This window comes from Homarus americanus, unplaced genomic scaffold (assembly GCF_018991925.1).
Source record: "Homarus americanus isolate GMGI-L3 unplaced genomic scaffold, GMGI_Hamer_2.0 scaffold32583, whole genome shotgun sequence".
NCBI classification, from domain to species: domain Eukaryota; kingdom Metazoa; phylum Arthropoda; class Malacostraca; order Decapoda; family Nephropidae; genus Homarus; species Homarus americanus.
The window spans coordinates 18,894,784-18,920,635 of record NW_024713129.1 but is presented as its reverse complement, the minus strand read 5'-3'; the positions used below and the strand labels follow the sequence as shown (position 1 = coordinate 18,920,635).

The following is a 25,852-nucleotide window of genomic DNA, read 5'->3' as shown; positions in this document are numbered from 1 at the left end:
CTTGCTTAATGTTCAGTGATTTAGTTATCTGTTCTCATAGTTGTAGTTTCCATGATATATACTTGTACACGTAGTTAGTTCGGATCACCTGAAGAATCGTCTCCCCAGAATGTCCACCTGAAGAATCGTCACCCCAGGATATCCCAGCTGAAAAATTGTCACCCCAGCCTGCTCTACCTGAAATATCGTCACCCCAGCCCACAGTGAATATAAAAATAATATACACCGTGTTCCAAAATACAAAACAAAATACTTTACTCAATTTTCCAAAATACAGTACATGATGCATATTACAAAGGGTACTGAACAGCAATTTGTTGAAATATAATTTCCACAGGATTATCAGAAAAACGATCATGCCACATGAATTCCTGAAGGTAAGAATTTAAAAAGCTTCGTTTGCAGCCATGCATGGTCTTGATGTAACTCTTGTTCTTGTTCCAATATGATTCAATCGTTTGCGTGTGCACACCAGTATTCACATCCACAAAATTGACTGAGTGGTTCACAGTTCTGTGCGTGTATCCAAGACCTTGAATATTGCGGTATGCTCTCCACTCATCACTGTGAATGACTGATCCTTGTTGAACGACTTTGAGTATTATAGGAAGAAGGGTGGCAGCATCCCTTGTCTCGACAATTTCCATGTAGCCAATTGAAGGGCTCCTGCTCGTATCGACGATACCGAAAACCCAAATAGGAGAGTGTGGTGGGGTCCTGACCCCACCTGAAGAATTGTCACCCCAGGTGTTGCCACCTGTAGAATCATCACCCCAGGATATCCCAACTGAAGAATTGTCACCCTGCCAAACTCTGGGGTGACAATTCTTCAGGTGATCCGTTAGTTCATACGACTGGGTTTTCCATTGCCTCGTGGGGGAGTCTTCGGTCAGGGGGCAGCTACAGACAGATTCTTTGACTTACCAATGTTATCTACCGCCATGACCGGGTAGGAAGCCGCCACGACCCTAATTGTCATTGTGCCAAGGGCCCCAACTGTCGTGTGGGTCAGCCAGGGGAGAAGGATCAGGGTGAGCGAAGGGGTAGGGGTCAGGTATAGCTCGGGCAGACCCCATCAGGGCAGCGAGGGCCACCACCACGGCAGACACCAAACACAGCTGCAACGTGAAGGAAAAAGTGTCAGGCATGTGTGGTAAAACAGACGGTGATGTTTGTACATTATTGAGAATATTCGGCATTTGTCATGCGGGGTGAATTATACTGTAGTGTTTACTGTGTTACCGAGCAGCTGATACCTGGAAGGAGAAAATATCAATATACTGTAGTATCGTATTTATGACCAATGACAAGTTCTTGTGTAACTTAGATCTCTCTCTCAGGAAACTTTTGCTTATATGCTTAAAACATACTACATATACACATTAAGTGTCTCGGCAATTACACACCAAAACAAATATCTGTATGTCCTTTATTGAACAAAAACTTATTAATATGGTCTCACTATATTAATGTGTTGACTTGTTCAGTAACGTCAAACCTCGTGTGGAGGATCAGAGAAGGTGGAGTTTCATTAGAACCACCAAGGTAAGAAAAGACCGGTGGTGATACTTACAACTTTCATATTGCTGACGGGCTTATGGTCGAGATGACTGCTCCAAGAATACTGGTATCCTGTACGGTACGGTACGGAGTCATTAGTTATGAGGTGAAAGAAGATTATTAGGGGTTGAAGAAAGAGTGGTGAAACTGAAATACAGTAGGAGTAGAAAGAATCTGGGCTCAACCAGATCGCTTCATCTTTCCTATTGGTGTTTTATATTTGTTCTGCTCCCTTGGGTCGTCAGACCTTTGTATTAGTATTGGTATATTTATATAATGCTGCTTATTATTATTATTTAAATTTATTGTTGGAGTTAGTGATCCCGCCCAGGTCCTTGTGTAACTGGGAGGGTAGTCACTTTTTTCATTTATTTAATTATTTTTTTTTTGCTTAGGTGTTGGTTAAGTGTTAGTTGTGTTAGTCTAAAGGTACACTGTATGGAGAGGCCTGCAGAAAAATAAGCTGCTTATTTCATTTTGGTCTGATGTAAAGCCAAAGTAATCTAAAATGTTTCCTTTCTTGTGAAGCAGAGAGTTTACAGTATCATATTTTGGTACGCGCGTGTTATACCGTATGTAATCTGCGTGTCTGTGTGTGTGTGGTTCAGACAGTCAGCGCTGTACTCCAAGGTCATGAAACCTTGAGACTTAATATCTTCCATGCACCCTGAGGGGACTCTCGGGACTCCCCTTCACTTTGTGCATATTTTCAGGGGGGATTTCTCTCTCATACCACCCAAAAAATTAGTTCAGTCGGGGTAGGTTAGGCTAAGTTGGGTTGGGGTTGGTTTAGTTTGGTTTGGTTTGGTTGGGTTGAGTTTGTTTAGGTTGGTGTTGGGTTAGGCTGGGTTTGGTGTATTTGGCGTGGATTAGTTTGAGTAGGGTTAGTTTAGGTATGGGTAGATTGGGTTGGGTTGCATTGGGATGCGTTGGATTGGGATGGATAGGTTTGGTTGGATTAGTTTATATTGGGTTAGATTGTGTTATGTCAGGGCGGGTTTGGTTGTGCTGGATTGGATGAGATTGGTTCAGCTTAGGTTAATGTAGGATAGGTTGTCCGGTTGCATTATCATGTTAAGTTTATTTGGTTTAACTAAGAAGTAGCTGAAAAGCAAGTGTTATAATAATAATAATAATAATAATAACAATAATAATAATAATAATAATAATAATAATAATAATAATAATAATAATAATAATAATAGTAATAATAATAATAATAATAATAATAATAATAATAATACAGTAAAATCATCATACAAGTTTACAGTTACTTTGGCAGGTATATACACTCAGTATACCGTGTAGTTGAGACGGATACATTCCCACATAGTACATTGAATTCGTTTACCCTTCAGTTTTAATTTTGATCCAAATAATATTGCTTCAGTCATACGAAGATATAGGTGTAATTTGTTGTCTAACAGCTATTGTTTGAATGACTCCAGTTCATATCGAAACTTTGTAGTTAAATCATGTGGCTCTTTACCTGGAACTAAAAGGCCATTCATCAGTTTACAACTAAAGTTTACAATTGTGACGATTTGTTTCCTTTTGTTAAGATAGGATAAACCAACCGACAGATCCAATCCCAAGAGCCTGCAGTTTTTCACACTGTACTCGTATATCCTGATCCACTGTGTCGCAGGCTTTTTGTAAATCTAACGTTACAATTTCTGTGTATTTTCCATGAGCTATTTGGATCCTGATATAGTCAGTGAGATGGATGAAACTAGTGTCAGTTCTGTGAGAACCCTTAAAGCCCGACTGGTAAATGTACAACATATTCTAATCACGGAAATATTTTTGCACCTGAACTTACACTGCTCTCTCCAGAACTAAGATAAAATACTCAGGATACTAACTGTGGCCTTTCTTATACTGTAGATAGGTGTTACTCAGGCAAAATTATGTTCATCTGGTACAGTATTGGTGCTAATGGTAAGATTAATTAAATGTTTTACTGATGTTTTAAAACCTGCTCGGACGTTATGTATAATATATCTCTGCTCACATAAGGGTCTTGTGTGTGTGTGTGTGTGTGTGTGTGTGTGTGTGTGTGTGTGTGTATAAAATAATAATATTAAACGGTTATTAATTGAGTTGTAGCTTTGTGGCTGAAAATATACAAACTTACATGTGATTTAGACATAATGATATACGTTCAATACATTTACAGGGCTGTACTCTACATAAATCAGGAGTTGTGTATTATTTTAACAATAGATGGGATGGTGCTATTCTTATATATATCAGTGCGGGCTCTTATTGGCTGAATTTTGTTGTAGTGGTGTACTGCGCGAGGTGGACGGAGGAGTGCCGGTGGCAGAAGGTGGCGATGACGAGGATGGTGCAGTAATCCACTGCCAAACCTTGCTAGTGCTTGGTGGTGGAGGTCACTATGGGATGGCATTTCCAGGGATGGAGAGAGCGTTGTTGTAGCCGGAGTATTCTATGCCGAGCATGATTCTGCAGGCCCTTTTTTGTACCTTCTCTAGCTGACGTTGTTGTTTAGAGCTGAGAGAAGATGACCTGGCTGGTGACGCATATGTTAATGTGGGGAGAATAAAGACGTTGTAGATAGTCCTCAGCTCTGGCGTGGTTGCCTCAAGTGACCTGAGTCGTTGGAGCATGTAGAGTCGGTACAAGGCTGCCTTGATTGTGTTATTTACATGGGCCTTCCAGTCCAGTTTGTGGTCTATGGTAACACCCAGGAGTTTGGCAGACTGCACTAACTGGAGAGGATGAGCACCCACTGTGACTGCTGGAGCTTGCACTGGAGTGGTGGCGGTATTGATGAGCATGACTACGGTTTTGGTGTGGTTGATGGTGATCTTGTTCTCCGTAGTCCATTCCTGTAGCCTGTCCAGGGTGCTTTGTAGCGATGAGTAGTCCGGTGAGGTGTTGTCCACTGTAACCTCCACAGTGCAGTCATCCATGTTCTTCCAGGATTAGGAAGCACAGTGGTCCCATCTTGGTCCCCTGGGGAACACCGCAGGTGAGGTGTTGGAATGTGGAGACAGAACCCTGGTACCTGACTGCCTGACGACGCCCACTTAGGAAATCAGTGAGCCATGAGACCAGGTTGGTGGGCAGCCCTAGTGCAATGGCCTTGTTGATAAGAGTGCAGTGATCAACAAGGTCAAAAGCCTTCCTGAAATCAACAAGAGCAACGGCCAGTGATGTCTTACGTTTCCACAGGTTTTTGTGCAGGAAATCCAGGAAACTAACTAAGCAGTGTGATGTAGAGGAGGTCCTTATATTGCCAAATTGCTGTGGATCAATTGACTGATAAATACAAGCAAATGCCCACTCATAAACAGTCTTCACAGATTAGACTAGGTATGGGGGTAATGACAACTGGCCTGAGCTCGCTAGGGGACTGTGGGATGAGGACCTTGGGGATATGGGTGACAAATGCGGTTTTCCTTTCATTAGGGCATTTGCTTTGTCTGATGGATGCATTAATAATAGAACTAAGGGGGGTGGCAAGTTCGATTGCAAACTCCTTGTAAATTTTGATTGGGACGTCAATTGGGGTTGTGGAGCATTTGGATTTAAATTTCAGGAGTTTGTTGGCAGTTTCAAATAATTGAACACTAGGGGGGGGAGGTCAAAGACTGGGTAGGGTATGACATATTAGGGTGTGTCATACGGAGTCGAATTTTTTTTTTTTGAGTTTGAAAAATCGGCCCATGGTATTAATGATGTAGTTCTATGTGCAGAATCATGTGATATCTTCAGATTTGAAAAGTTTTTATTTTTTGCTAGGCAAATTTTAACTTGAAATCTTATGAAAATTCAGTATTCCCACCCTTTTACCAACACCACTAAATAGCTTATTTAAAGTAAAGTAAATGTATCAGGTTAATTTATTAGGATGAAAATGATCCAGAATAGTGAAACGAATGATCTTGACACATTTATTAAATTTAATATTCCTTTAGAAAACAAAATCATCAAATAGAAAAACCGGTTTTACTACTACGACCCGGTGTTGCTGCACACCATAGAGAACATGTCTTTCTTGCTTTTGTTTCTACTCATCACCTCCCTGCTGACCACCTGAGCTCGGATGTAGCCTTCCCTCCTCTCCTGGCTGTACACGTGACTGCTGGCCTCGCTCACTTGCTGTACACAACGCTCTATACTCTGGGTGTGCGAGGGCCAGGCAGGGACATGCATGGGGTTGTCCAGGAAAGCTCTGACTTGAACATTGGTGAGGCTGCAGGTAAGAGGGGCTCACTGCCAGCCTGGATGTTATCCAGATCTATGAGATCAGTGAGGGTCTTGGCACCTAGATTGACTTCAGGAGTCTTCCTGACCCTGAAGGAATCGTCACCAACTGATTCGTCATGCCCAGATCCTCTCATAAGTCTCATATCCAAGATCTTTTTGACTGCCACTCTTCTCTCCTCCTCATCCTTCACTGCAGAGCATTGTCTGCAGAACTGCCTCGGGATGAGCATACCAGGAAGATCTCCTCACAGTCTGCTCCACAATCTGAACAACCTTCCTTGGCTGACTCCTCAGGAGCTCAAGCTGGAAGAGAACATGCCTCGGACCTTCGGAGAACGATGACTTGACCTTGGTGTTGAACCAATTTGGCAAGTAGACACTCACGATGAATTGGACAATAAGTCTCAGGTTGTGAAGCTGGTTCCCTTTCAGTTTATGATGAGCGACCCAAATTCTGCAGAACCTGAGAGCCGTTGTGAGCCACCTAGAATGTGAGACTGGACTTATCTGCAGGTAAGCAAGTCTATCAGGCATGACCCCAGTTTTGATGGCACTGCAAATCATGTAACCATAGTACTGGTCAGTACTCAGGTCGTCAATGACAGTATGTGCAAGCTCAACGAGTGGAGGGCCAACTGTGATTTTTTCAAAGCTCGGATTTATTTCTAACTCAGTGGCAGAGTCCAGCATCTTGCCAAGAGGACCAGACCATCTGTTGTTTGAAAGAGTCTTGCCATCCAGCTCCTGGATCAGATGTCTGAGTGGCAACTCGTTGGTGTGGAGGTCACAAACAATCCAGACCAGCTTCCTCCCAATCTTCCGCTCTATCCACTGTATGACCCCCCCTTGCCACCCTGTGTTCGTGTTGGTGCTGTCCCCTCCAATGGCCTGCAGGGTCTGGTCTACGTTCCTCTCTCTGAGCCAGTTCACAATGTTATCTGCCACTATCTCAGCTGGTTTCCTGATGTCATCTTTCTCTGGAGTGAAATGCCACAAATACTTCCCTCCTGGTTCACTGCAGCAGGAGTAGTCCTTCCGAATCTTATGCCTGGAAGGTTTGGGATCATTATTTTCTGGGTTAGGGACAAAGTCACCATTCTCCTGGTCAGCACTCGGATCAGCCATGGGGAAGTCATTAAACTCTGAATCAGCTTGACTCCAATCATCGGCCTTTTTTACCTCACCCTGGGCCTTCTCAAGTCTCTTTTCCTCGGCAACTCTTCTCCTCTTCTGTCTCTCTGTGGCAGCCTCCTGTCTCTTGGACTCCGGAATATCTTGGCTAGAAATCATGAGAGCCCCTATACTGCCAGTCTTCTCTCTCTGTGCTTTGACAAATGCCAGTTCGATCACAGGAATCTTCAGTTCACGCTTGCAAATACAGGAGATGTGGGCCTCGGATTTACAGTCACGATCGCATCCAAACTCAGGACAGAGAACAATTGGGCACTTGCAAGTAATTATGTCAAATAACTGGTCCAGTTGCTTGGCAAAGCTGTCCTTAACTGCAAGTTTTCCTCTCCCAAGAGAGATATCTCTTGCCTTTTCCCAACTGGCTAGCAGTCTCTCACTAATCTTCTTCTGACTTGTTATGACTGGAGGCTTGAACTGAGCGTTAGCCAGAGTGTACTGTGCCAAGACAGCTTTGGTCATATCACTGGCAATGTCTTTGTTTGTGTAAGTTCTTTGGTTCTTTTCACTGATTTGCCTGATTAAAACACCGTATCTCAAAGCATCTCTCAATGTAGGCAACTCCGACTTCAGGAGCTCTCTCCCAGACCCAAGATAGTGACTGAGATGGCTGGATTTTTGGTTCCTCGTCCTGACACAAGCAGCCATCGCAAATATTATCAACTTATAAATGCATCAGAATCTGAAACAGAAAAATATTGTTAGTTGGGTTGTTAAAGAATGAAGTCAGAAAGCAATGTTCACTATTTAATTGTAATGCACTAATGCAGCTGTACGTTAGATTTTCGATAAATTTCACGCTAAAATTTACCTAGCAAAAGGTTGCAAAATATTGAAACTGAAATTATTTTCTGTTTATATACACTAAAATCTACCAAAAAAGTGATGGGCCATTAGTTTTAGCTGATCTTCCCTCCTATGACACACCCTAATGACATATGGTAGCAAAGTGGTTATTAATTATCTCAGCTGCCTCCTCACTAGGTAAATGAGAGAAAAAAGTAAGTGTGGGACACTGACGGTTAAAACCACAGAGATCTTTTACCTTAGAGTACCACTGACCGATGCCGACCTCCTTGAGGCCGTGCACTTTCCTGGGATAATAAGACTTCTTGGCTGACTTGATTTCCCTGATGACCTGGTTACGTAGACTTTTGTACAGGCGGTTGTTGGTGTAGTATGCCTTGTTGCGCTGCTCAATAAGTCTTTTTATGCGGGGCGTAATCCACGGGACATCATCGGGGTGGATCCTCAGTGTTTTGGCTGGAAAGAAGTGGTGGTAGGCTTTGGTGATAGTGTCCAGGTAATTATCCCACTTGTTCTGCACATCGTCTAACGTGATCACTTCAGTCCACTGATACCGGGTCACCCATTGTCCTAAACGCAGCATAGCAGTCAGGTGTGTGTGTGTGTGTGTGTGGGTGTGTGTGTGTGTGTGTGTGTGTGTGTGTCTGCGTGTGTGTGTGTCTGTCGCGTTTCTTACATAATTGAAGTCTGGTGATAAATGATATTGCTTTAGTTAATATACTCTCAGAACTTTTACTGCTAAAAAATTGTCTTTGGGAGATAAAATATATTTTACATTTATGACTGTATTTTATTTGTTCTTCTTACACACTTTACACATCACACTTGATAACTACATAAGAGAAAGCTGGTAAACATCATACAGCAAGGAGGAACCAGGAGCCAGAGGTGTCTAGATGTTGAAGTTTTTGAACGCTGGAGATGTTGGACGTTGGAGGTGCTGAAGATTGGATGTGAATTGTGTCTTGAGGATATATTCGCCGCGGTCCACCAGGTCTTTTTGTCTTCCTCAATGTTTAGTGATTTCATTTTCTGTCCTCATCGTTGTAGTTTTCATGATATATACTTATACACGTAGTTAGTTCATACTAGTGGGTGTTCCTTTGCGTAGGATGGAGGGGGTCCTCGGTCAGATGGGCAGCTGGAGGCAGCATCTTTGACTTACCAATGACGTCCACCACCGCCATATCCACGGCCACCGCCACGACCACCACGGGAGCCGCCACCACCACCACGGAAGCTGCCATGACCACCACGGGAGCCGCCACCACCACCACGGAAGCCGCCACCACCATAACCGCCCCAACCGCCCCAACCGCCCCAACCGCCGTGTGGGTCAGCCAGAGGAGAAGGATCAGGGTCAGCTAAGGGGTAGGGGTCAGGCATAGCTCGGGCAGACCCCAACAGGGCAGCGAGGGCCACCACCACGACGAACACCAAACACAGCTGTAACGTGAAAGACAAACTGTCAGGCATGTGTGGTAAGAGAGGCGATTTTTTTTTATTAAGAATATTTGGTGTTTGTCATGCAGGGTGAATTCTACTGTAATGTTTACTGTATTACCGAGCAGCTGATACCTGGAAGGGAAAAGCATCAATATACTGTAGTATTGTATTTTTTACTGGTAACAAGTTCTTGTGTAACTTAGATCTCTCTCTCAGCAAACTTTTGCTTATATGCTCAAAACATACAGTATATACATATTAAGTTTCTCGGTAATTACACACACTGACCAAAACAAATATCTGGATGGCCATTATAGAACAAAACTTATTAATATGGTCACATTATGTTAATGTGTTGACTTTTTCAGTAACATCAAAACTCGTGTAGAGGATCAGAGAAGGTGGAGGTTTATTAGGACCACCAAGGTAAAACAAGACCGTAAGTGATACTTACAACTTTCATGTTGCTGACGGAATTGTGGTCCAGCTGACTGCTCCACGAACACTGCTATTTTGAGGATGCGCGGCCCTATATATATACCCACCGGGATCCTGGTTCCGCCATCATACTCTCGTTCCGCCTGGAAGGAATTTTCATTCTTTTCATAATTTTCTTCCATTTCAGTATACCTTCTTTATTTTAGTATCCAATTATTAACGTATATAATTAAAATACAGAGTAATTACAGCGATTTTCGAAACATTTGGTGTCCAGTATTTATGTTTTTCAGCGGTAGACTGTAAGAATCACAAAATGGATAAAGTTCCCGGGATTGTCCGTCGGTTGTGCTTCTGAAGGGTTGACTCGGTCAAGGCCTGCTGTTGGGGGTTGGGGGGGGGGGAAGAATGATGAAGATTTAAATTAGTGAGTGTAAGAAGTTGGTATAAATAATGAAAGGGAATATTGAAAGGTGATGACACAGGGAAACCACAGTCGAGCTGTCTCGTTGGTGCTTGCTGTGTCAGGAAGGGCAGAAAGATAAGCTGCTTATTTTATTTTGGTCTGATGTAGAGCCAAAGTAATCTAAAATGTTTCCTTTCTTGTGAAGCAGAGAGTTTACAGTATCATATTTTGGTACGCGCGTGTTATAGCGTATGTAATCTGCGTGTCTGTGTGTGTGTGGTTCAGACAGTCAGCGCTGTACTCCAAGGTCATGAAACCTTGAGACTTAATATCTTCCATGCACCCTGAGGGGACTCTCGGGATTCCCCTTCACTTTGTGCATATTTTCAGGGGGGATTTCTCTCTCATACCACCCAAAAAATTAGTTCAATCGGGATAGGTTAGGCTAAGTTGGGTTGGGGTGGGTTTAGTTTGGTTTGGTTTGGTTGGGTTGAGTTTGGTTAGGTTGGTGTTGGGTTAGGCTGGGTTTTGTTTATTTGGCGTGGATTAGCTTGAGTAGGGTTAGTTTAGGTATGGGTAGATTGGGTTGGGTTGCATTGGGATGCGTTGGATTGGGATGGATGTGTTAGGTTGGATTAGTTTAGATTGGGTTAGATTGTGTTATGTCAGGGCGGGTTGGGTTGTGCTGGTTTGGATGAGATTGGATTAGCTTAGGTTAATGTAGGAAAGGTAGTCCGGTTGCATTATCACGTTAAGTTTATTTGGTTTAACTAAGAAGTAGCTGAAAAGCAAGTGTTATAATAATAATAATAATAATAATAATAATAATAATAATAATAATAATAATAATAATAATAATAATAATAATGATAATAATAATAATTCAGTAAAATCATCATACAAGTTTACAGTTACTTTGGCAGGTATATACACTCAGTATACCGTGTAGTTGAGACGGATACATTCCCACATAGTACATTGAATTCGTTTACCCTTGAGTTTTAATTTTGATCCAAATAATATTGCTTCAGTCATACGAAGATATAGGTGTAATTTGTTGTCTACCAGCTATTGTTTGAATGACTCCAGTTCATATGGTAACTTTGTAGTTAAATCATGTGGCTCTTTACCTGGAACTAAAAGGGCATTCATCATTTTACAACTAAAGTTTACGATTGTGACGATTTGTTTCCTTTTGTTAAGATAGGATAAACCAACCGACAGATCCAATCCCAAGAGCCTACAGTTTTTCACACTGTACTCGTATATCCTGATCCACTGTGTCGCAGGCTTTTTGTAAATCTAACGTTACAATTTCTGTGTATTTTCCATGAGCTATTTGGATCCTGATATAGTCAGTGAGATGGATGAAACTGGTGTCAGTTCTGTGAGAACCCTTAAAGCCCGACTGGTAAATGTACAACATATTCTAATCACGGAAATATTTTTGCACCTGAACTTACACTGCTCTCTCCAGAACTAAGATAAAATACTCAGGATACTAACTGTGGCCTTTCTTATACTGTAGATAGGTGTTACTCAGGCAAAATTATGTTCATCTGGTACAGTATTGGTGCTAATGGTAAGATTAATTAAATGTTTTACTGATGTTTTAAAAACTGCTCGGATGTTATGTATAATATATCTCTGCTCACGTAAGGGTCTTGTGTGTGTGTGTGTGTGTGTGTGTGTGTGTGTGTGTGTGTGTGTGTGTGTGTGTGTGTAAAATGATAATAATAAACGGTTTATTAATGGAGTTGCAGCTGGTGGCTGAAAATATACAAACTTACATGTGATTTAGACATAATGATATACGTTAAATACATTTACAGGGCTTTACTCTACATAAATGAGGAGTTGTTTATTATTTTAAGAATAGTTGGGATGGTGCTATTCTTATATATATCAGTGCGGGCTCTTATGGGCTGAATTTTGTTGTAGTGGCGAACTGCACGAGGTGGACGGAGGATTGCCGGTGGCAGAAGGTGGCGATGACGAGGATGGTGCAGTAGTCCACTGCCAAACCTTGCTAGTGCTTGGTGGTGGAGGTCACTATGGGATGGCATTTCCAGGGTGGAGAGAGCGTTGTTGTAGCCGGAGTATTCTGCGCCGAGCATGATTCTGCAGGCCCTTTTCTGTACCTTCTCTAGCTGACGTTGTTGGGTAGAGTTGAGAGAAGACGACCCGGCTGGTGACGCATATGTTAATGTGGGGAGAATAAAGACGTTGTAGATAGTCCTCAACTCTGGCGTGGGTGCCCCAAGTGACCTGAGTCGTTGTAGCATGTAGAGTCGGTACAAGGCGGCCTTGATTATGTTATTTACATGGGCCTTCCAGTCCAGTTTGTGGTCTATGGTAACACCCAGGAGTTTGGCAGACTGCACTAACTGGAGAGGATGAGCACCCACTGTGACTGCTGGAGCTTGCACTGGAGTGGTGGCGGTATTGATGAGCATGACTACGGTTTTTGTGTGGTTGATGGTGATCTTGTTCTCCGTAGTCCATTCCTGTAGCCTGTCCAGGGTGCTTTGTAGCGATGAGTAGCCAGGTGAGGTGTTGTCCACTGTAACCTCCACATTGCAGTCATCCATGTTCTTCCAGGATTAGGAAGCACAGTGGTCCCATCTTGGTCCCCTGGGGAACACCGCAGGTGAGGTGTTGGAATGTGGAGACAGAACCCTGGTACCTGACTGCCTAACGACGCCCACTTAGGAAATCAGTGAGCCATGAGACCAGGTTGGTGGGCAGCCCTAGTGCAATGGCCTTGTTGATAAGAGTGCAGTGATCAACAAGGTCAAAAGCCTTCGTGAAATCAACAAGAGCAACGGCCAGTGATGTCTTACGTTTCCGCAGGTTTTTGTGCAGGAAATCCAGGAAACTAACTAAGCAGTGTGATGTAGAGGTGGTCCTCATATTGCCAAATTGCTGTGGATCAATTGACTGATAAATACTAGCAAATGCCCACTCAAAAACAGTCTTCACAGATTACGTAGACTAGGTATGGGGTTAATGACAACTGGCCTGAGCTCGCTAGGGGACTGTGGGATGAGGACCTTGAGGATAGGGGTGACAAATTCGGTTTTCCATTCATTAGGGCATTTGCTTTGTCTGAGGGATGCATTAATAATAGAACAAAGGGGAGTGGCAAGTTCGATTGCAAACTCCTTGTAAAATTTGATTGGGACGTCAATTGGGGTTGTGGAGCATTTGGATTTAAATTTCAGGAGTTTGTTGGCAGTTTCAAATAATTGAACACTAGGGGGGGGGGGGAAGGTCAAAGACTGGGTAGGGTATGATATATGGTAGCAACGTGGTTATTAATTATCTCAGCTGCCTCTTCACTAGGTAAATGAGAGATAAAAGGAAGTGTGGGAGACTGACGGTTAAGACCACAGAGATCTTTTACCTTAGGGTACCACTGACCGATGTCGACCTCCTTGAGGCCGTGCACTTTCCTGGGATAATAAGACTTCTTGGCTGTTTTGATTTCCCTGATGACCTGGTTATGTAGACTTTTTGTAAGCTAGAGAAGGTACAGAAAAGGGCCTGCAGAATGATGCTCGGCGCAGACTACTTCGGCTACAACAACGCTCCCTCCTCCCTGGAAATGCCAGCCCATAGTGACCTGCACCACCAAGCACTAGCAAGGTTTGGCAGTGGACTACACCTATATCTTCGTATGACTGAAGCAATATTATTTGAATCTAAATTAAAACTCAAGGGTAAACGAATTCAATGTACTATGTGGGAATGTATCCGTCTCAACTACACGGTGTACTGAGTGTATATACCTGCCAAAGTAACTGTAAACTTGTATGATGATTTTACTGAATTATTATTATTATTATTATTATTATTATTATTATTATTATTATTATTATTATTATTATTATTATTATTATTATTATTATTATTATAACACTTGCTTTTTAACTACTTCTTAGTTAAAGCAAAGAAACTTAACGTGATAATGCAACCGGACAACCTATTCTACATTAACCAAAGCTGATCCAATCTCATCCAATCCAGCACAACCCAACCCTCCCTGGCATAACACAATCTAACCCAATCTAAACAAATCCAACCCAACCCAACCCATCCATCCCAATCCAACGCATCCCAATGCAACCCAACCCACTCTACCCATACCTAAACTAACCATACTGAAACTAATCCACGCCAAATAAACCAAACCCAGCCTAACCCAACACCAACCTAACCAAACTCAACCCAACCAAACCAAACCAAACTCAACCCAACCAAACCAAACCAAACCAAACTAAACCCACCCTAACCCAACTTAGCCTAACCTATCCGGGTGGTATGAAAGAGAAATCCCCCCTGAAAATATGCACAGAGTGAAGGGGAGTCCCGAGAGTCCCCTCAGGGTGCATGGAAGATATTAAGCCTCAAGGTTTCATGACCTTGGAGTACAGCGCTGACTGTCTGAACCACACACACACAGACACGCAGATTACATACGCTATAACACGCGCGTACCAAAATATGATACTGTAAACTCTCTGCTTCACAAGAAAGGAAACATTTTAGATTACTTTGGCTTTACATCAGACCAAAATAAAATAAGCAGCTTATCTTTCTGCAGGCCTCTCCATACAGTGTACCTTTAGACTAACACAACTAACACTTAACTAACACCTTAGCAAAAAAAACAAAAAAAAAACAACAAAATGTGACTACCCTCCCAGTTACACAAGGACCTGGGCGGGCTCACTAACTCCAACAATAAATTTAAATAATGATAATAAGCAGCATTATATAAATAAACCAATATTAATACAAAGGTCTGACGACCCAAGGGAGCAGAACAAAGATAAAACACCAATAGGAAAGATGAAGCGATCTGGTTGAGCCCAGATTCTTTCTACTCCTACTGTATTTCAGTTTCACCACTCTTCCTTCAACCCCTAATAATCTTCTTTCACCTCATAACTAATGACTCCGTACCGTACCGTACAGGATACCAGTATTCTTGGAGCAGCAATATGAAAGTTGAAATTATCACCACCGGTCTTTTCTTACCTTGGTGGTTCTAATGAAACTCCACCTTCTCTGGTCCTCCACACGAGTTTTGACGTTACTGAACAAGTCAACACATTAATATAGTGAGACCATATTAATAAGTTTTTGTTCAATAAAGGTCATACAGATATTTGTTTTGGTGTGTGTGTAATTACCGAGACACTTAATGTGTATATGCAGTATGTTTTAAGCTGAAAGCAAAAGTTTCCTGAGAGAGAGATCTAAGTTACACAAGAACTTGTCATTGGTCATAAATACGATACTACATTATATTGATATTTTCTCCTTCCTGGTATCAGCTGCTCGGTAAGACAGTAAACACTACAATATAATTCACCCCGCATGACAAATGCCGAATATTCTCAATAATATACAAACATCACCGTCTGTTTTACCACACATGCCTGACACTTTTTCCTTCACGTTACAGCTGTGTTTGGTGTCTGCCGTGGTGGTGGCCCTCGCTGCCCTGATGGGGTCTGCCCGAGCTATACCTGACCCCTACCCCTTCGCTCACCCTGATCCTTCTCCCCTGGCTGATCCACACGACAGTTGGAGCCCTTGGCACAATGACAATTAGGGTCGTGGCGGCTTCCTACCCGGTCATGGCGGTAGATAACATTGTTAAGTCAAAGAATCTGTCTCTAGCTGCCCCCTGACCGAAGACTCCACCACGAGGCAATGGAAAACCCAGTCGTATGAACTAACGGATCACCTGAAGAATTGTCACCCCAGAGTTTGGCAGGGTGACAATTCTTCAGGTGGGATATCCTGGGGTGATGATTCTACAGGTGGCAACACCTGGGGTGACAATTCTTCAGGTGGGGTCAGGACCCCACCACACTCTCCTATTTGGGTTTTCGGTATCGTCGATACGAGCAGGAGCCCTTCAATTGGCTACATGGAAATTGTCGAGGCAAGGGATGCTGCCACCCTTCTTCCTATAATACTCAAAGTCGTTCAACAAGGATCAGTCATTCACAGTGATGAGTGGAGAGCATACCGCAATATTCAAGGTCTTGGATATACGCACAGAACTGTGAACCACTCAGTCAATTACGTGGATGTGAATACTGGTGTGTTCACACAAACGATTGAATCATATTGGAACAAGAACAAGAGTTACACCAAGACCATGCGTGGCTGCAAACGAAGCTTTTTAAATTCTTACCTTCAAGAATTCATATGGCATGATCGTTTTTCTGATAACCCTGTGGAAATTTTATTTCAACAAATTGCTGTTCAGTACCCTTTGTAATATACATCATGTACTGTATTTTGGAAAATTGAGTAAAGTATTTTATATTTTGTTTCATATTTTGGAACACGGTGTATATTATTTTTATATTCACTGTGGGCTGGGGTGACGATATTTCAGGTAGAGCAGGCTGGGGTGACAATTCTTCAGCTGAGATATCCTGGGGTGACGAATCTTCAGGTGGACATTCTGGGGAGACGATTCTTCAGGTGATCCGAACTAACTACGTGTACAAGTATATATCATGGAAACTACAACTATGAAACAGATAACTAAATCACTGATCATTAAGCAAGATTACAAGACCTGGTGGACTGCAGCGAATATATCCAGACGAGACAATTCACAACCATCTTGCAGCACCTGCAACATCCAACATATCCAGCGTTCAAAACCTTCAACATCCAGACTCCCTTGGGTCCTGGTTCCTCCTTGCTGTATGATATTTACGAGCTCTGTGTAAAGTGTATGAGAAGAACAAGTAAAATACAGCCATGATTGTAAAATATATTTTATCTCCCAAAGAGAATCTATCAGTAGTAAAAGTTCTGAGAGTATATTTAGTAAAGCAATGTCAATCATCACCAGACTATATTTATGTAATGCACACACACACACACACACACACAACTACTAAATATGTCACTCGGACTCGAGTATGACGATCATCCAGCCATGAGACAATGATATGAGTTATAATGGATGTCACCTTCGTTGGTGAGCTCTGAGGTGACTAAAGAGGCTGACACGGGACTGGCAGGGTCGTTCACAGCTGTTGCACACGTGGATGGCTCCATGTAGCGAGGGAGGGCCGGCGGCAGCGTCTTTCCGGTGATGGAACTTGTCTGCCTCGGTTTGCAGTCGGGCTAACTCGAAAGTATTGAGACCTTCTCGTGTGGTGTTCCTCCAACAGTTGCGGTGTGTAGTAATCGTATCCCACGTGATGGGATCGATTTGGCACTTTTTCAGGTTTCTCTTAAGGCTATTCTTATACCTTTTCAGTTGCTCGCCAGCGATACTTTTACTATTCGTTAGGTCACTAAAAAGTAGTAGTTTTTCATGGATAATGGTAGCTCCGATGCTCCTACAGGCGGTGTCAGCGAAAAAATTGGCCTTCAGTCTCTTGTCTTCCCAGGGAACTCAGAGGATGTAACGTAGACTACGATGGTGAAAGTTTTCAGGTGTCTTGAGGTGCCTCTTGTATGTGACCCATGTATCGCTGCCATATAGCATGGTGGGAAGGACGACTGCTCGATATACGTGCAACTTTGTAGAAAATTTCAGCTCCCTACAGCTGAAGACACGGGTACGGAGTCTGTCAAATGTTTGAGATGCACATCTGATCCGATGTTGAATCTCTTCTTCGATGTCCGCAGTGGTGAACAGGTGGGAGCTGAGATACTGAAAGTGGGTAACATTAGAGAAGGTAGTACCGTTAAGCTGGATGGATGATGGAGGTGTGGCTGAATCAGGGGCAGGCTGAAAGAGAATCTGAGTCTTACGTAAATTCACCTCAAGGCCTTAGTGTGCATAAGGCATCTCTGTAGGTGTCCAAGATCTCCTGTAGGTCACGTTCAGTGTGAGCAACGAGGGTGAGGTAGTCTGCATACTGAAGTTCAGTAATGGAAAATACCGATACCTTTGTTCCTGCCTGGAGTCTTCTTATGTTGATAAGATCTTTCATCCGTTACTCGATCTCCACCCCGTCGGCTAAATTGTTACTGGCACGAGTAAGGAAGCCAGCCAAGAAAATCGAAAAGAGAGTTCCTCTATCAAGGAATAAACAATTGAAATTGAAAATTGAATTGAAAGAGAGTTGGCGCCAGTGCACATCCTTGTTTTAGCCCGCTTGTATGCAAATTTCCTGTTGCATCAGTTACTATCATATTCCAGATGTTTTTTCTTCAGTTCCAACCGAATTTAATTTGTACAACATCACTTTCCGTTATATGCTAGATGGTTTTTTTCTGTTCCATCTGAGTTTCCTTTACGTGAAGAGGATGATTTTCTGCCAATCCCGTCGGGAGTAGCCGGTCACACTGGGGTGGGTGCCATCATTCTGGACAACGTGTACCGGAACTATACAAGCACCAGTCTGCCCTGTCCCACGCATCCGCAGCGGAAATCCCCTGTGTGGTTCTGCTGGCCAGGGTTTAAAGTGTGGCTCTGCATGGTCCGTATCGTCACGGCCTCGTTCCACACGTCTTAACTGCCCAAAGTAAAAATAAAATAAAATATTGAATCTCCTTAATCCTAGACCAAGGGAGGACTTGAGTGAATGAAGTGGTGTGTGGTGGGTGTAGGTTAAGTGATGCATTCATCACGTTGCTTCTCGTCTGTGCTGTGGTTGGAGTCAATGCTTGGTCCATCGTCACCTCTTAATTGCTGCTGTTGTCATCAGCCGCCATCATCCTGCACGAACACTGCATACAGCAGGAGCTTATTAGTTCATGCGTTATTCTAAAATCCATAGATACTTTTTTTTGTACTTTTTGTGATTTGTCTCCTTGATTATAAGAGCATCTAGAGCAGTGGTTCTCAACCTTGTTTGCCCCATGCACCCCTTTCACCATATGTCAGAATGTCATTCCCCCCCTCCTTTCCAAGATTGTCTGCCTCAAAAAGTGCATTCCAAATAATATTCATATAATACTGAAAATCCTTTATTTTTTGCATATTAGTACATATACATTTACAATTTTACATGGATTATTTTTATAGTGGAGTTTTACAAATTAAATGCCAATTGAAAATGTTGATGGATTTATAAAACTTGAATAAAAGTAAAATAGTTTTTTTTATTTATAATGAATTACTTAACAGACCAAACTGAAGCATAATGCAATAAACAAAAAGTTCAATAGAATACCAGGATATTGTAAATTTGTAATTAATTTTATTCAGATGAAGATTACAGTCAATGAGAAACCTGTGATTGTTTTTTCTTCGCCAATTCTGGGATACGCGGAGGAGTGCTTGAAAGGGCACAACGCAGGTCATTTTCTACCTCTAATCTACTACGTTGCTTCGCTTTAATTTGCAACAGAGTTGAAAAGCCTGACTCACAAAGATATGTCGACACAAACGGAAGCAATGCACGGATAGCTCTTTCTGCCACTTTTGGGTAGGAATCGCACATCAAGGGCCAAAATTCTGTGATTGATTTCTCATCGAACATATCTCTTGCTCCCGAATCAGTTTCCCCCCCCCCTGAAAACCTGAATTCCCCCCCTGGGGGGAATTCCCCCCTGGTTGAGAACCCCTGATCTAGAGTCACGTCCGTCCCAGCCACTGCATCCTTGTTACATGCACCGGATACTTTCAAATCGCTGTGGATGTCCTGCGTTTTAACCTTCATGAATTATGTTAGAACAGTTTCGTCCCTTTAGTGTGTATATGAAGAGACGTTGTTACACCCTGAGAAAGTGAGGATGAACTGCCAGTGTTTTACCATCATCGTGATTGTTGTGGTGGTGATTGTTGCTTTTGGTAGTTGTGGTTATTGTGGTGTTTTGGGATGATGCTCTTTGTTGTTGGGGGTTGTAGTCGTAGTGGTTATTATGATGGTGGTAGTTATTGTGATGGCTATTGTGATGATGGTTGCTGTTTTGGCGGTTGTAGTGGTTATGGTTGTTGTGGCGATGGTGGTGGTTGCTGTGATGTCGGTTGTGGAAGATAATTATGCTGGCGATTGATATAGTGGTGATGTAGATACCTGTACTGTATGTTGTTATGTCTATTATCATGTATTGCTGTGTTCAGCAGCAAAGGGAACAGAAACTTCCAAACTCTAAGACTTATATTGTCCCACTCTACAGAATTCTCAATGATCTTATGATAAATTTCCCGAATAACTGAAGACGCACGAATGTTCTTAACTCTCTAACTGAAGGCGAAATATATAACTAACATGAAAGAAATAGAAAAAAAATAACATCAGGGTCCAACTTGACAAACTCCAGCTTAGGACTAGACATACAGTACATAAGGTAGAGAAAACCGTTATCATAGATTTTGCACTCCAATCTTGTTTCTGTATGGTGCTCGGTGAACGTTTATTGCTAAGATAGAGTGTAATGGTTATATTCGAATGTTAGTTTGTCTTAGCCTAAGTTAAACAGTTTGGTAAATGCTTCAAAAGCTATCTTCAAGTAGCAGTTTTATGAATTTCAAAATGAACCCCGTGATTCCTTGTTGTTTCGATAGGGTTGTAAAAATCCTTTGTGCGTATTCACATATTATTCCCATGCAAAACCGTAAAGTATTACTGTAGAAACTTTTTGGAGAGAGTTACATTCCATTTCTCAGTTATAAGGAATAATGATGCCCAGAACCTTTCAGGATCTTGACCCCGGGTACTGTAAGTCTTTCAAATGAATATTATAACATTTTAGTGTTAAATGAATATAATAATACAGGTTATATTGCAGTGTTTATTTCACCATCATTTACACAATCCATGATGTTTACCGAGCTACCTGAAGAACCACTGTTTCTTGGCTAAATTGTTGAAGAGTCATACGGATATAACCAAAGATGTGAAGACAATCAGTTGACCCGAATTATCAAAATTTACTTTATAAAATTTTCCTAGTACAGGGGATAAAGTGGCTCCAGGAACTTGAAAATTTACAATTTCTGTAAGAGAGATAGAGAAATTAATAGAGAAGAGACGGAGAGAAAATGAAATACGATGAGAATAATTGGCAAATACAAGAAGACATTAACATAAAGATGATTCTAAGAATGTTCAGAGTTGTATCTTGTTGATGAGCGTTGGGCGTCCTTACTGAAGCTTCCTGTAATCATAGACTTGGTCCTTAACCATAGTGGTAATAAGGGCGATGGTGGTGGTGGTGTCCACGTCCACGGTATCTTCTCCAGGGGTCAGCCAGGGCGTCAGCGAGAGGGTCAGCCAGGGGAAGAGCAACAGGATCAGCCAGGGCGTACGGGTCAGGCATACCTCGAGCCGACCCCAACATTAGGCCGCTCATGGCCACGAGGATGGCCATCATCAAATAAAACTGGAATACAATAAAACATGAATAGGGGTAATCAATACTAAATTGCGATTAAGAAAAAAATTATCTGAAACTAAATTAAATTAAAAATATCCTGCCTAAGCACTGGAAATAGCAACATTTGTGTGGATGCAGTGTTAATCTCCTGCCTTATGGGTTACTGGCTCGCGGCCGGGCCACCCAAAGATGACTTAGTTTTGAAATGGAATCTAACTTTACAAATGGGGAAGTGAGGGCAATCGAGAGTAGTGCCAACTTCCTCGCGTACTGAAGGCTTAGTATACAACGTGCTGTACCCGCACTGCCCCTAACGCGCTGTCAGGCCTATGTCAGGCCTTCACTATCAAATACCAAAAGTGAAGTGTCGTAGAAATAGATATATGTTGTATAAGACATCACAGGATCATTTTATCACAACAGTAAACCTTGTAAAGACAATTTTGCACGTTGCTGCTGGCCTATTTCAATGTTATACACACACGTTATTAGCTGTGACCATAACCTTGATTTTCTTGAATATCATAAATTTGTCTAAGGTTGTTGCCTTATTAGTGTGCAAATCTGTCCAACAGGTCTGACTTACCTGTACATCCTGACATATACCGTTAAGTAAGCTTTGAGACAACTCTAAAACAATAGACTATAGTTTATTATGAATATTAACGAGGACTCTAGAGAAAGGTCCATCCATCCATGACGAAATATTTCTAAAAAATGATTGAAAATTTTTAAGAACACTCTGCACCTCTAGTGAACATTGTAGGTCTCTTTGGATTTTTATATGGTGTAAAGTTTGAAACAAAAAAGATCAACAAAGCTAAGAGGATGATGAATATACTGAGTGAGAACCTCAGAGATTAGATGTTGTGGTTGATCTTACAAGAACGGTAGAGCTAAGGAGGTACAGAAGAGAAGTGTGTTGCTGTGGCAGGCGAGTCAATAGTTCAAAAGTGACTTGTGTAAGATAATGGGTTACAGTGTATGGTAAAACAGGAGAAAGTAGGGTTGGGGGTTTTTGGACAGGATAAATGAGGATCTGGAGGAAATGGACTGGTTTAAGTTCCCGAGTTCGACGTTGAAGAGAAAGGGAACTTGTGACGGGAAGTGACGGGTAGAGAGATGGCCGTATGGGCAACACGATGGAAGATTGGAAGAGTTTTGTGTGACCAAAGGATATCAAGGAAGGTGAAGTTTCGGCGGCGTCGTTAAATGGAGGGTGGATGTATAAGCAGTGCGGAAGAAATACAAGGAAGGAGGATGAGTCACTTAAGAACAGATTGAGAAATTAAGACGTTGAAGCAACACAAAAAATGACATGGAAACCTAATATGAAAGAGAGAGGCAAGACCAAAATAATATTATTATGTGGTGCGACGAGTGGATGGAAGGCGATTAATAGAGTTCTGAAGTAAGTTAAACAGAGGGAGGAGATGAAGGAGGTTCGAGAAGAACGAAGTTAAGGGAGAAAGAGATTAAGACAAAAATGCCGAAAGTGAAGCTGAGTATGGAGGAAACAGACAATGGAAGAACATGGCAGAGATGGAATTGGGAAGACGATCCTTATCACCCTTGAGAATGGCAGAAGTAAGAACGAGTTGCTACACTACATCATCATATTATACCAAGAAGGGTTACTGAAGTCTCTAGACAAGCCAAAAGAATCCCCTCCCCTCCCCCCCCAAAAATCTTCTAAAACTCCGATTTCGACTAGAAAACAAAAACAAAACACAACGCCGGCCACTTGAGACACCTGGCCATGGTTTGTGTTAACTTGGTATAGTATGCCTTGTTGCGCTGCTCAATTACTCTTTTGGTACGGGGTGTAATCCACGGGACATCATTGGGGTGGATCCTCAGTGTCTTGGCTGGAAAGAAGTGGTGGTAGGCTTTGGTGATAGTGTCCAGGTAATTATCCCACTTGTTCTGCACATCGTCTAACGTGATCACTTCAGTCCACTGATACCGGGTCACCCATTGTCCTAAACGCCGCATAGCAGTCAGGTGTGTGTGTGTGTGTGTGTGTGTGTGTGTGTGTGTGTGTTGTGTGTCTGTGTGTGTGTGTGTGTGTGTGCGTGTGTGTGTGTCTGCGCGTTTATTACATAATTGAAGTCTGGTGATAAATGATATTGCTTTAGTTAATATACTCTCAGAACTTTTACTGCTAAAAAATTGTCTTTGAGAGATAAAATATATTTTACATTTATGACTGTATTTTATTTGTTCTTCTTACACACTTTACACATCACACTTGATAACTACATAAGAGAAAGCTGGTAAACATCATACAGCAAGGAGGAACCAGGAGCCAGAGGTGTCTAGATGTTGAAGTTTTTGAACGCTGGAGATGTTGGACGTTGGAGGTGCTGAAGATTGGATGTGAATTGTGTCTTGAGGATATATTCGCCGCGGTCCACCAGGTCTTTTTGTCTTCCTCAATGTTTAGTGATTTCATTTTCTGTCCTCATCGTTGTAGTTTTCATGATATATACTTATACACGTAGTTAGTTCATACTAGTGGGTGTTCCTTTGCGTAGGATGGAGGGGGTCCTCGGTCAGATGGGCAGCTGGAGGCAGCATCTTTGACTTACCAATGACGTCCACCACCGCCATATCCACGGCCACCGCCACGACCACCACCACGGGAGCCGCCACCACCACCACGGAAGCTGCCATGACCACCACGGGAGCCGCCACCACCACTACGGGAGCTGTATTGACGACGTCGGGAGCCGCCCCGAACGCTTTTTGGGTCAGCCAGAGGAGAAGGACCAGGGTCAGCTAAGGGGTAGGGGTCAGGCATAGCTCGGGCAGACCCCAACAGGGCAGCGAGGGCCACCACCACGACGAACACCAAACACAGCTGTAACGTGAAAGACAAATTGTCAGGCATGTGTGGTAAGAGAGGCGATTTTTTTTTATTAAGAATATTTGGTGTTTGTCATGCAGGGTGAATTCTACTGTAATGTTTACTGTATTACCGAGCAGCTGATACCTGGAAGGGATAAGCATCAATATACTGTATAGTATTGTATTTTTTACTGGTGACAAGTTCTTGTGTAACTTAGATCTCTCTCTCAGCAAACTTTTGCTTATATGCTCAAAACATACAGTATATACACATTAAGTTTCTCGGTAATTACACACACTGACCAAAACAAATATCTGAATGTCCATTATAGAACAAAACTTATTAATATGGTCACATTATGTTAATGCGTTGACTTTTTCAGTAACATCAAAACTCGTGTAGAGGATCAGAGAAGGTGGAGGTTTATTAGGACCACCAAGGTAAAACAAGACCGTAAGTGATACTTACAACTTTCATGTTGCTGACGGACTTGTGGTCCAGCTGACTGCTCCACGAACACTGCTATTATGAGGATGCACGGCCCTATACTGTATATATACCCACCGGGATCCTGGTTCCGCCATCATACTCTCGTTACGCCTGGAAGGAATTTTCATTCTTTTCATAATTTTCTTCCATTTCAGTATACCTTCTTTTATTTTAGTATCAAATTATTAACGTATATAATTAAAATACAGAGTAATTACAGCGATTTTCGAATCATTTGGTGTCCAGTATTTATGTTTTTCAGCGGTAGATAGTAAGAATCTTAAAATGGAGGAAGTACCCGGGATTGCCCATCGCTTGTGATTCTGAAGGGTTGACTCGTCAAGGCCTGCTGTTGGGGGCTGGGTGGGAAGAATAATGAAGAGTTAAATTAGTGAGTGTAGGAAGTTGGTAAAAATAATGACAGGGAATATTGAAAGGTGATGATAGAGGGAACCACAGTCGAGCTGTCTCGTTGGTGCTTGCTGTGTCAGGAAGGGCAGAAAGATAAGCTGCTTATTTTATTTTGGTCTGATGTAGAGCCAAAGTAATCTAAAATGTTTCCTTTCTTGTGAAGCAGAGAGTTTACAGTATCATATTTTGGTACGCGCGTGTTATAGTGTACGTAATCTGCGTGTCTGTGTGTGTGTGGTTCAGACAGTCAGCGCTGTACTCCAAGGTCATGAAACCTTGAGGCTTAATATATTCCATGCATCCTGAGGGGACTCTCGGGACTCCCCTTCACTTTGTGCATATTTTCAGGGGGGATTTCTCTCTCATACCACCCAAAAAATTAGTTCAGTCGGGATAGGTTAGGCTAAGTTGGGTTGGGGTGGGTTTAGTTTGGTTTGGTTTGGTTGGGTTGAGTTTGGTTAGGTTGGTGTTGGGTTAGGCTGGGTTTTGTTTATTTGGCGTGGATTAGCTTGAGTAGGGTTAGTTTAGGTATGGGTAGATTGGGTTGGGTTGCATTGGGATGCGTTGGATTGGGATGGATGTGTTAGGTTGGATTAGTTTAGATTGGGTTAGATTGTGTTATGTCAGGGCGGGTTGGGTTGTGCTGGTTTGGATGAGATTGGATTAGCTTAGGTTAATGTAGGAAAGGTAGTCCGGTT

At 42.4% G+C, this 25,852-nt stretch overlaps 1 protein-coding gene across 2 annotated transcripts; it reads right to left on the bottom strand.

Annotated features, from left to right (window-relative positions):
• Nucleotides 1-8,563: 8,563 nt before the first annotated feature.
• On the bottom strand, nt 8,564-24,802 carry LOC121868876 (H/ACA ribonucleoprotein complex subunit 1-like). 2 transcript variants are annotated; one of them, XM_042369878.1, is made up of 3 exons: nt 24,723-24,802; nt 24,176-24,266; nt 8,564-9,149 (listed from the first exon to the last, which is right to left on the bottom strand). In XM_042369878.1, exons 1-3 carry the CDS (start codon nt 24,729-24,731, stop codon nt 8,956-8,958), a joined length of 294 nt encoding a protein of 97 aa, XP_042225812.1. In that variant the 5' UTR covers nt 24,732-24,802; the 3' UTR covers nt 8,564-8,955. The 2 variants fall into 2 exon arrangements, with proteins under 2 accessions (XP_042225812.1, XP_042225805.1); XM_042369871.1 differs by lacking the exons at nt 24,176-24,266; nt 24,723-24,802 and adding an exon at nt 9,695-9,827 and having other exon boundaries at nt 8,564-9,240.
• Between the last annotated feature and the right edge of the window lie 1,050 nt (nt 24,803-25,852).